The sequence below is a fragment of the Ostrinia furnacalis genome, unplaced genomic scaffold (genome assembly GCF_004193835.3).
Source record: "Ostrinia furnacalis isolate ACB-3 unplaced genomic scaffold, ASM419383v2 OfSCF2804, whole genome shotgun sequence".
In the NCBI taxonomy this organism is placed as follows: domain Eukaryota; kingdom Metazoa; phylum Arthropoda; class Insecta; order Lepidoptera; family Crambidae; genus Ostrinia; species Ostrinia furnacalis.
Window position 1 is genome coordinate 341,430 of NW_021133043.1, and position 13,025 is coordinate 354,454.

Genomic DNA, 13,025 nt, shown 5'->3' on the forward strand with positions numbered 1-13,025 from the left:
TTAACCTGTCCTAGTGGCTCTACAGGGGCTTGTATAGGCCATGACACTGGACTCAGATTCAACTAAGACACGGTAATACTATCTATACAGTACTCCAACTCGACCATATTTTTGAAATAAATGTCAACAGCCGCGCGGTACGTCACGGAATGACAACATGCGATAGGGCTGCCCACCTGCAGACCCTATTTTCATTACAACTGCCTACTTAGAATTTCTATCTAGTTTTGTAAATGTTTTTTGTGATTGTAAATTTTTATTTTATGTTGACAAACAAAATACTTTGTGAATGAAATAGGATAAAAATGCATGTTGTTTTGTGATTAGTAGATTTAATTAAAAAAATATATTTGTGTTAAGATTTAGTAACCAATCTTATTTTGCGACCGTAAAATGTATGCGCCTCGACTGAGACGTACAAAATGCTTGATTATTATACAGGGTGTTAGGTAAATGGGTTTATAAGCCGACACTAGCCCATGTGCATATAAATGGTATGGTGAAGTCAGAAAATTGCTATCATCATTTTAAAAATTTTAATTTTCATACCAATCTGATTTTATAAATGTTATATTGTATGAAAATTAAAAAAAAATAAAGTGGTGAATATGATGATATCACTGACTTCACCATACCATTTATATGCATATGTTAGCATGGGTTAGTGTCGGCTTATAAACCCATTTACCTAACACCCTGTATAAATAGGTACTTGTAATTATATTTATAAAAAAAAGAGCGCTTACTGTTTAAAAACAACACATCGTCCGTTTATTACTGTGGCACATTCGCGACACCCCCGACTTTTGCATGTCGAGCGCATACCGAGATTTGAATTTCGAAGGAAAGCTCGCGATTCTTCGGTTTATATGAAGTTACAATACTGTATGATAATATTACCGTGACTAAGATTACCTTGACCTTCAACGACGGCCGCTGGCGCGCGCTGTCACTTACTATGGGGCCCGACAGTCTCGTGTTAGCTGTGGACAAGCGGCCCGTGCGCACCACCAAGCGTCTGCGCTTCCTTACCGGAGGCACCTACTATATCGCAGGTAACTTAACCTGTCCTAGTGGCTCTACAGGGGCTTGTAGGCCATGACAATGGACTCAGATCAACTAAGATCACCTTAACCTTCAACGACGGCCGCTCACTATGGGGCCTGACAGTCTTGTGCTAGCTGTGGACAAGCGGCCTGTGCGCACCACCAAGCGCCTGCGCTTTTTGACTGGCGGCACCTACTATATCGCAGGTAACTTGTTCTTGTGGCTTGTGATGCTGTCGCGCGTTTCGTAAACGAACGACAACATCGCTACTAACGCGCGTTTGCATCGCGCTACAGAAGTGATACCAACGCGCTACTAACGCGCTACAGCTGCAGCAGCGTGACTGTATCGATGCAAACGCGCGACCGTGACGGACGACATCGGGGAGAGAACGGAGGGAGGGTCACTGAATCGCATGTGCATCGCGACAGAAGGGCGATAGTATCTATCGCGTTTGCATCACGACTGAATCGATGCGAATGCGCGACAGAATCGCTACTGCATTGCTACAAAAGTTGCCGTGGGCGAGGGGCCTAATGCAGACGGGCCGATTTCACGACCCCAGCCCGCTGACCATCACCGTGGAGGGGAATAAGAGCTTTGCTTACTTTTACTGACAACGGGGATGGAGGAGTAAATTATTGTAATAAATCTGCTTACGTTATACTTGAACGGCCCCTCTCCTCTAACTAACACCTTCAAACATCAAATACCTTATTATAATTAGATCTTAACAAAAATCCCCATGTGCCCAGGCGGCAAGGCTCCGCCGCGCGGCTTCGTGGGCTGCATGCGGCGCATCGCGGTGGACGGCAACTACCGCCAGCCCACCGACTGGAAGAAGGACGAGTACTGCTGCCCCAACGAGGTCGTCTTCGACGCCTGCCAGATGATCGACAGGTACTATAGTCTGGTCTGTGAGCACGTAGAATTTTGTCCAATGACCCCAAGCTACCCATCTTTATCGTTCGCGCGTAATTATATTGCTGTCGCGACTGTGCGACGGGCGCCCGCAGTGAGTGTACGAGCCCGACAGCAACATAATTACGCGCGAGCGATAAGAATGGGTTAGCTTGGGGTCATTGGCCAAAATTCTACGTGCTCACTGACCGGGCTTTAATACAGTGGAGAGGACGTAAACCTTCCATCAACCTGTAAACTGTCTCCTCAACAGAAATGAGACCTCTGCGAACTTCAGAAAGCCTAATGAAAGCTTCTCATCATTACCAAGGCCCTAAATTCCTTTTGATTTCACCCTAATGTTCAAACTGCGACTACTTGGCTCTGCCATAGCGACAAGATCAGAATATATCTGACCCTAAGCCGGTCACAATCGCAATGGAAGTCAAACTTTTAGCTGTAAATATTCCAAACCTGGCCATAAACAAAATAAGAAGAAGATCACTTTGAATATTGCTAAAGTAATCGATAAAATTCACCCATAAGGTGGACCGACGACATCATAAAGTTAGCAGGAAGGCGCTGGACGCAGGCCGCTACCAATCGGACAACATGGAAAGCATTGGGGCAGGCCTATGTTCAGCAGTGGACGTCCTATGGCTGAGATGATGATGATGATGAATCGATAAAATTGCTTTCATAATGTCTTCCTAAGTGTCTGAAGCTATAATGATATCACCAAACATACGTTCAAATACAAATTTCGATGTGTTCCAGGTGCAACCCGAACCCGTGCGAGCACAATGGCGAGTGCACGCAGACGGCCGAGGAGTTCACGTGCGACTGCCACGGCACCGGCTACGCGGGCGCCGTCTGCCACACGTGTATGTTTCACACTACAGTCTGGTCCGTGAGACGTAGAATTTTGTCCAATGACCCCAAGCTACCCATCCTTATTGCTCGCGCGCAATTATGTTGCTATCGCGCTCGCACACTCATTGCGGGTGCCAGTCGCACAGTCGCGACAGCAATATAATTATGCGCGAACGATAAGGATGGGTAGCTAGGGGTCATTGGACAAAATTCTACGTGCTCACGGACCGGGCTTTATCAATTACTAGCTGACCCGGCAAACTTTGTTCCGCCTTAATGGCAATAAATAAGCAGACTTTTTTTATTTCGAACGGGATAAAAAGTATCCTATGTCCTTCTCCTGGCTCTAAACTAGGGATGTTGCGGATCCACTTTTTTCCACATCCGCGGATGCGGATGCGGATTTTAAGAGGCTCACATCCGCGGATGCGGATGCGGATCTGTACAAAAAACTTAAGTGTTGGCTTAGTAGAGAAAGAAACACAGCCTTATTTATCATTTTTTATTTAATAATAAAGTAGAGAATGAATTACTTTTAGTAATTATTATATAACTTAATAATTAAATTTGAAAAACTGTCTTAAACTACACTTTTAGCTAAATTTTAGTACATATGACAAATCTAAGATTTTGGATTCAAAATTCAGTTTTACGCAACTCGTAGGAACGGCCCTTATTAAAGAAATGATGTCAGACAATAATAAACGCCCGACTTAACAAAAAAAATATTGCATAAAATATAACTTACCGGCATCATTTTTTATTTTCTGTAGCTTTTCGTTATTTGCTTTTTCAAACAAAGCAAACTCCTTAGCGTGCATTGATTTCAAATGATTTATTAATGACGATGTTGTTCGGCCCTTTCGCGAATATGTTTTGTTACATATTTTACATTGCGATTTCTCCCGGTCGTTGTCCACAGGTTTGAAATACGTCCAAATTTCACTTTGCGTAGGTGTTGGCATAGTTCACTTATCCAAATAGTAAATAAAACTTTACTTAAGGTACGTAATACGAATGAAGGTATTACGTATTACGTTAAACAATACAGTTAGTTCAGTTCTTAACAAAAACCACAATAAAATCAAACGTACGCTTCAGTTCTTGTCACTTGTCACAACTACTCACTAGTAATTACAACAAAACAATAGCAAGACGCGCCACCGTCACCGATTCACTGAGGTCCAAAAACAAAAATCATTGCTTTCCTATTGGTCAATCAACACATTCGGTTGACGCGCGCCACTCGCCGGGACTGCTCCTTTCTTTCTTGTCGCGACCTGCTACAAATCCGCATCCGCATCAGATCCTCGTCGATTTATGCGGATGCGGATGCGGATGCGAATGTCAAAATCAATGCGAATGTTCCGCATATGCGGATGCGGATGCGAATATTCGCAACATCCCTACTCTAAACTACCTCCCTGACAATTTTCAGCTAAATCGGTTCAGCCGTTCTTGAGTTATCCGTAATCGATTATTATTATTTTTCTTTATTCAGAAAACCACAGCTCTTTATAATGTATCGATGTTGTAATTGATATTCGCAATAAAATCGAAATGGAGTAAGGTCGATGCGGGAAGGGAGTACGACACAATTTGGTTATTACAAAAAACTAAAATGTTCAGTTAGGAAGTATGGAAGAACGTACATGTAAATTGCAATGCTCACGTGGTGAATTTGAAGACAATATTGTGTACATTTTATATAATATCTACTCTGTAAACCATGTAAAAAAATATGCAAAGAAATAAGCGAGGATCACCATCATCAGACGCCCACGCTTTCGACGCTAGCCAAAGAGGTTGTATAGGTAGATGACCCACGCTGAACTGTCCCACCAAACTCAATGACAGGGGGGCGCTACCATCGTTCAAAAATCGGAACTAGCGATCCGGTATTGACGGTGGCGCCCCACTGTCAATATAATGCATAGGACATTTCAGTATTTTGGGACTATAGATGTGTGAGGAGATATGGATCCCTCAACTCGTGCTTAACTGTTTTTTTTATTATTTTTTATTTATGTGTGTGAAAATTCTCCTAGCCTTGTGTGTGTAAATATGAATCCCCTATGGTCCCCAGCGGTGCACCCCCTGTCGTGCCAGGCCTACAAGAACGTGATGTCGGTGTCGCGCTCCGTGGACCTGCACATCGACGTGGACGGCTCCGGCCCGCTGCCCGCCTTCCCCGTCACCTGCGAGTTCCTATGTGAGTAGCTGCAGTTATTCTTAACGCTATCACGTAACGGTATGTACAGCCCCCCAAGACAAAACGCACTTTTTAATCGAATCGAAAATCGAATCCGTCAAAACTCCATACAAAAAAGGGACTTTTCGACCACTTTTCGACTGGTTTGCGATTATAATTTGCACTTTGTCTAAACTAGACTCACAGGAAGATAACTTGGTAGTGTTGACTTGAGCAGAAAAGGAAGCTATGGATTTTTTTAATGTCGTAACTTACGTGCTTATAGTTTTTTTTGCATATTTAACTGAATCTCAGCCGTCTTAAATCTCAAGTGACAGTAATACAGCATATCCTAAAGACCTGTCTTCCAGGATCCTGAGAAGAATATCGACTCTTAAACAATACGAGTATATGTAAAGGAAAATGTTTAATATAGACTTCTCTCGCGGTGTCCTAAGTCAGCTTCGAGAGCGATGCGACGCGGCAAGCGTGACGAGCGCTATCAAACTAAAGCTTGGACGAATAAACCACTGGACACGAAACCTACAAGATTTCTAAGGAAACACGATCAACCACTTTTTGCGGGGGGAGAGGTTTGACAATTGTCAAATAATGACATTTAGTGCTGGGAAAAGATCGTAAATTTTTATCGATAGTTATGTAAATGAATGAATGAATGAACTTAACGAGATAAATGAATTATGGATTGATTTATTATTGAAAGTTTCTTTAATTAAAAGACTATAATTAATTAGTAAAGTAACTTTTTGTATTTTCTTCTAAGGAATTTTTATTAGTTAAGTATAATACATGAGTCAAATGACTATTACTCCTAAACTAACTGATGTATCTTAACCGTTATAGTTTTCCTTGAAAGTTCATAAAATAAATTATTATTATGAATTTTCCCAGATTTTTCAAGCTAACGGTTTAGTTTTTAGAGGGGACTCGAAAAAAAAATTGGCACTTTAAACTTTAATAATTTGCAAACAGATCTCTAAATGGAAAAATAGCCTTAGAAACCCCTAAGCAATTTTAAAAGACCTGTCCAACGATATCCCACACGATGAGGTAGAAGATAAAAAAAATTCACCCCCACTTTACATTTACTTTACCTAGATGTAAAGCAACTAGCTACTGTAAATTTTTTTTTTTTCAAAATTTTATCTAACTGTTTTATCAGCGTGATTAATATAATAGCCTGACCAGGAATATAAAAACCCTGGCATAGAGGCGCGTCAATTGCATTTGATAGTGCAACACTGGGTACAGTCGTACCTGTATTAAATTAATAGGCTAATTTTATGTATCAGGATTCAGGATTATAGGCTAATTTAATGTTTTCATAAATTAACAAAAAAATATTACATTATAGGTAAACTGGTTTAAATAAATTAAATGAAACCATCAATCGAGCAAGTAGGATTTTATTATTATTCATCAATAATAACATTCTGAACTTGAATATTCAACTACAATGTCTGCTCATGAACGCTTCAAACTCGGTACTTCTTTCTCAATTCCATAAAATTCAACACTTACAAAGTGACAAAAAACTTTAAAATAGGTAGTTGAAACAAACCACAGCTAATTTTCATAGTTGACTGTACTATACGATAAACATGTCAGTCAATTTGACAACCTTTGTCGGAAACATTATTTAATGAAAATATTGTCCGAACCCTTAGTATTTCTCTTCGACAAATACTTTAACACATTGTGAACCACTTTTCTTTTACGACTATAAAAAGATTTTAGCAATTTAATTCAGAAAATCAATTGCACACATTTAAAATAAAGTTTGTTTACACTTTGACAGCAATAGACTGACATGCAAGGTGACATATGAAGTTTTCAGTTACTGTTGCCATTAAAAGAAATTAGTACCATTAATTTTCCGCAACATGGCGAGGGTTTTTATGTTCCTGGTCAGGCTATACATACCTCCACAAAATTACAGCTCTCTAGTGCCAATAGTTTCCAAGCAAAACCTCGGACAGACAGACATAGCAAAACTCTAAGGGTTCCTTGTCAGGACTACGGAACCCTAAAAAAGGTAGCCCTTCAGGGCACTTTATATGTCTCCTTNATGTCCTTTAGGCCGGATATCCGGCCTACCGGATAGTTACCGGATATCCGTTTCATCTCTAATAAATACCTTTCTCAAATACTATCACTACTAAAATATAATGTTTGGTACTTGATCAATAACAAGTTTTCTCTACTAATTCACAAGGTGGTTCAAGTCTACTTATACAAAGCAGCTTACGATATTTGTGTCGTCAAGTTAATTGTATCATGTGCATAGCTTCGTGTCTGTGTTTCTGAAAATACTCAGATGGATAAAGTTTAAAAACCTGTGTTATTTTTCAAGTATTTAATTTACACTTAGGCTAAAAAGAATCCCTACTGATAATAATTATTTGTTTCCACTTAAAGAATATTTACAATATTTCTATATTATGGGATTTGAAAGTCAGAGTATCTTTCTTTATTCTATTTAATTTGATTCTGGTAAAATAACTCGATTTCTTACAATGACTCGACGACACAAATACTCAATACCCAGTAGATTCGGACTAACTGTACAGCACTAACTAACAATAACGGTGAAGGGACCTCAAGCTGGACGTCGCAAGAGAGCTCGTACTACCAGCACCTGACCATAAACCTGCGCAAACGCATGGAGCTTCGCGGAATCGTCACCAGGGGGCGCTACGCTACCGACGAATACGTCACGGAGTATATGCTCCAGTATTCTGACAATGGCGAGAGCTGGCGGGCTATACCTACCGCCGATGGATATACACAGGTCTGTATTATTCCAAGGAGATATCAAAATGACTGGCTTTTTTAATTATCATCATCATTTCAGCCATAGGACGTCCACTGCTGAACATAGGCCTCCCCCAATGATTTCCACAATGGCTGGTTGGTGGCGGCCTGCATTTAGCGCCTTCCCGCTACCTTTATGATATTTTTTATAATAAAAGTCAATTATTTCTTAGAATTAGGCACTTTTACACGTCCCAGTTAGATCCTACTACTGGGGTCAATAAAGAGGGCAGGTGCTGAGAAGAAGCAGCGCAAGGAACTCCAGTCACTATTGTCAGACTTCTTTCCAAATGCTTACAAAGTATTTTCAACCGACTTCAAAAAAGGAGTAGGTTCTCAATTCGACCCGTATGTTTTTTTTTTCTATGTTTGTTACGCGATAACTCCGCCAATTATGAACCGATTTGAACAAATCTTTTTTCCGCGTATAGGTAATACCTCAAGGGTGGTCATGTCCAGAAGTATTAATCATGGTATACCTACATAAATATTAATAATTCGTCCTAATAAATAAGTAGGTCATTAGTAATTATTTTTCTAAGTTTTAGTGTAGGTAGGTTTTTTGGAGTCGGTTTTTGTAGATATGAGCTAGGCTAATCTTTTTACTTTTCGTATTTCTGTCTTTGAGAACGACCTGTATCTCATTCATAAAGCCGCCGGCGAAGCTGAATATGGTTTTTGTAATTTGTTTTACAAAGTTCATTCCAATTTACTGCCTAAATGTGTGGGGTTGCAACGGCACCCCACCCCTTCCCTTTGTTGTTGTAGACCGAAGTGAAGGGATTAAAAGAAGATTAGCGGCTGTTCGAACCCTATGTAGGTCAACGTTAACCAGTTGCATTGTGTTAAAATTGTTATATTGAGTTACTGGTTGACCAAGGTAGACAATAGTTTTCTTTATTCGAGCTATAATAAATCAAATATTCATCCAGATTTACTGAAATAAATTTGATTTATAGTGTACTGTATTATGCTTCCTGTTGAAGTGATCGCAAACATTTTTCTTGCTGCCATAAATAGCAGTCGTAAAATCTTCATTTGTAAACAGATATCGGCAAGATATTTGTTTACATCGATCCGTGTTGAATCTGACGGTAAACAAACCAAACATCTAATTTTCCTTCGAGATGAACACAGATTAAGAGTAGGCGCACACCATTGATTTTTAGTTGGCCGATAGTTGTGCCCGATTTTAATTTGTATGAAGAATCGGCCAAATCGAATCGGCGTAGTGTGCGCACTCCCATACATGCCCATACTGATCAACTGCCCGACTAAACTAACGGCCGACGAAAAATCAACGGTGTGCGCCTACTCTAAATAAGATTTGTTTACTGAAAGTTCAAAGCTTCTTTTATGACCTCTGATAATGCAATGAGACAGTATTCATATTGTCATGAACCATCAATCTAAAGTGTAGATGATCCATATCATAAATTACAAAGATGCCACTGTTTTGTGGGCCGTATATTAGCAAATTAATTCTCATTATCTTGGACCATGTCCGCAGATGTTCGAAGGAAACCAGGATGGCAACACAGAACACAAGAACGAGTTCGAGGTGCCCATCATAGCGCAGTACTTGCGCGTCAACCCCATGCGATGGCGCGACAAGATTTCGATGAGGGTGGAGGTGTACGGATGCGATTATGGTACGTATTTCGTTAGTAATACAGCTTTCATTTGCTTAGTGTTTTTACGCGTGGTCAATGAAAGCTCTGTTCACTTAATCAAATCAAATAAACTGGGATCTATAGTTAACAGGCTCTGCTGTCCAATGTCTCTTAAATGCATTTCAATTAAAATAGACACGGGTCTTAACGCGACGTTTATTAATGAGTTACAATATGTATTGACTTGACGTTTCGGCTGCGATGACGACGTCGCGAACCGCCAGTCTGCTTGTGACCACGGCTGCAGACCCGTGTCTTACTATTTTAGTCTCTTAACACATTGAACGCCAACGCGGTCAATGTTGTCCGACACTGCACTTTCCTACCAGGCCAAGTAAAAATTTCAATTTTTTTCAATTTTCGTCGATTGTTTTTTTTTGTTAAATATAAACGTTACATTATAAACATAAATAAAGGATTTTATTAACATATACCTAGTTGTTTTTGAGTCTCTGCATCGAATTATTAAGCGTCGGACATCATTGACCCCCATGGCCCCAGCGAGCGAAAATTCGAAAATCCGTTCCGTAGGGCCACGCGGTCATGTTGTCGACCATCCCCGCTCGCATCCAAAAAAAAAAGGAGAACAACCAAAAAAATAAAGAGTTGTACATTGGTAGGTTTTTGATATATTATTATATTACGCATAAATAGGAATAATATAAGGTATAAAATGAGAAACTAAACTAGCAGGATAAGTCTCAAATAGTGATTAAAAATAATAATAAATAAATCGATGATACCGTAAAAGGAACGCTAAAAGTGATTTTTTTCAAATTGTTTTAATTAAAAAAGGTTTAAATTTTATTTAAAAAATTGAATTTATCAATAATTCGTATAAAAGTTGTCCAAAACTGAGCCGTCCCAGCTATGGCATTGTCAGGAAGGCGCTACTATCAATACTGAACTATTAGTTCCCATTTTTGCCTCGTTGGACAGCCATATAATTATGAAATTTACAGGAAGGTGCTGCTAACAACTGGGTTATTAATCCAATTTTTGCGACTTGACGTTTTAGAAATTGTTTGACTGTATTTTGAATTTTTCATCCATCACTGTAGTGTCACTTTCGATCGGTTCTTTTTTCAAAACAATATTGAATTGTCAGTATATCTACAAATAATATTTAAAAATATACTTAAAATTAAAAATAATTATAATGACATAGCTGATTTAACATGCCAATAATTTGACCTACATGAATAATAAAAAAAGTTCTAGAATAGAGTATTGATAAGAGAAAAAATGTTTTTTTCATACATTAAACAAATCTATTTTTCTCGACAATCCTGCTAGGTGTAAGCATCTAATAAGTACAATAATTTATGCCACTAATAAGGTTTTAAATGGCATAAGTTTTGTAGCTGTACAAAGAACTTAGTACATGTACCAACCCTTCATACAAAGTGGTTGTTCAACAATGAAAGTGTTTTTTTTTAGTGTCCTGCATATTATAAATTATATAAAATAAGTAAACGATATGTTTTAATTAATAAACCGTTATTATCTTGCTAAAAAGTTGATAAATTTGCAAAAATGCATTGTATAATTACCATGTTTCATTGCGCTACCGTTATCCACATTTTTTTTCTAAGTCCGAGCTTTACCTGAGAACCAAGTGACGTACACTAATCTTGGGAGCCGCGCGGGTCAGCTTATATGAGAATTATTGAAGAAATGCTGTCCATCGGCTCAATACAGAGGTTTAAACATAGGTCTGACTCGCGGTCATCATTGTCCGACGCGGCCCGAACGGAAAGTTAAAGTGTCGCCCATCATTGTCCCCCATGGCCCGAACGGAACAGTGCCATTTTTAGGCTGGCAGCGAAGGTGTTAAATGTTTTGGTCTATAGTTATCAGATGGGTCCAGTCAAAGGGATATTCCGATAGCATTGTAACTTTCGGAATTCCTATACCTTCTGTGAGGCAAAACTGTATTACATATTGCATTTTATTTTCCAGTCGCCGACACCCTCTACTTCAACGGCACATCGCTCATCAAAGTCGACCTCCTCCGGGACCCTATCTCGGCATCTCGAGAGGTGGTGCGATTCCGATTCAAGACCAGTACCGCGTCAGGGGCTTTGCTTTACTCTAGGGGCACGCAGGGCGACTATATTGCGTTGCAGCTGAGAGATAACAGGCTGGTGCTGAATATAGACTTAGGTCAGTAAAGTACTCTGTACCCTTTTTTTTTCCACAAAGTTTCATTAATATGGACAGGAGGCGTTTCTGCAATGACTTCAAGGAATGCAAATCGCAATAGACGCGCTGCCGAGAATTCCATACTATGTGACAGCGGATGCATGCCTTCACATTATAAGAACGCCACTGCCGCGCTGCTGTCGCGCTTCTAACGCCCTAATGTGAAAGCGCTCTATATCAAGCTAAATAAATACTTTGGCATATTACATTTTTATAGATACAAAAAAATATTTTGATGAATGTGCTGTCGGCTGCAGGGGACACGGCCAGGTGAGTTGTAACAGAAAAGACTTGTGATATTGTCGACTTCTTAAAACCTATAAGTATCGCAACAGCGCATTTGTTAGCTCGAGTCTTGAACTAAAATTCGCGCACAGTTACGAGCTCGCTAGTAGTTGAAAAGCTCTAAAAAATTTACAATGTCACAACTCTCGTCTGTTACAATTCACTTTAGTCTCCCTTACCAACCACTGTAAAGTCCTCATTGGATATTGAATTAATTTTCTTCCACCAGGTTCTGGCACTCCCACTTCAATGGCGGTGGGCAGTCTCCTAGACGACAACATCTGGCACGACGTGGTGATCTCCCGCAACAGGAGGGAAGTTCTGTTCTCTGTCGACCGAGTGGTCGTGCAGGACCGCATCAAGGGCGAGTTCTCGAGGCTTAATTTGAATCGCGCGGTAAGTGTCTCAGAATGCACCAACTAGAGAAGTGATACTAATGCCCGTTTTCACCATCAATCCCTAATTTTTAAGTGATACCTAATGGTGGTACTTACAGGAATTTTGTTTTCAAAGGGGTCACTTAAAGATTAGGGATTGATGGTGAAAACGGGTATAAGATTACTACGAATTTGTTTTTTTCAGACGAACCTCCCATTTGTTTTCTTTTTCGAAAAATACATGTATTTTACATGAAAGATACAAAGTTTCGAAACAAACGAAATGTATCTTTTGCAATTATTATGACGTGACCTAATTATTATGACGTGACAGAGCATACAAATCTGAAGCATTATCTGAAGTCTCACTGACGTTTGACGTTTCAAAAACACCCTCCCGAGTCGCTCCCATAGGTACCTCAGGCACTGACTTGAGTTAAGCGCTTGAAAATAGTTGCAAGTGGTCTGATTCATCAGCTCAAAAAGTGGTTGTTAGATATTGTGAGCTGTTGAGAGAACCTTCGGTTATAACGTTTCTATCTTCACTAAACATAATATACTGGCTGCTAGGCAGACAGTTAACGCTAAAACTGGAAAACAAAGTCCTAATTTACAAGTCTATCCTGAAACCGATTTGGA

General features: G+C 39.7%; 1 protein-coding gene across 1 annotated transcript in view; it reads left to right on the forward strand.

Moving 5' to 3' along the window:
- The window catches only part of Nrx-IV (neurexin-4), a 43,420-nt gene that overhangs the window by 10,773 nt on the left and 19,622 nt on the right, over nt 1-13,025 (forward strand). The window contains exons 10-12 of the mRNA XM_028309634.1: nt 1,803-1,947; nt 2,725-2,831; nt 4,907-5,032. Coding sequence (XP_028165435.1) covers nt 1,803-1,947; nt 2,725-2,831; nt 4,907-5,032 — 378 coding nt within the window. The remainder of the gene's footprint in view (nt 1-1,802; nt 1,948-2,724; nt 2,832-4,906; nt 5,033-13,025) is intronic.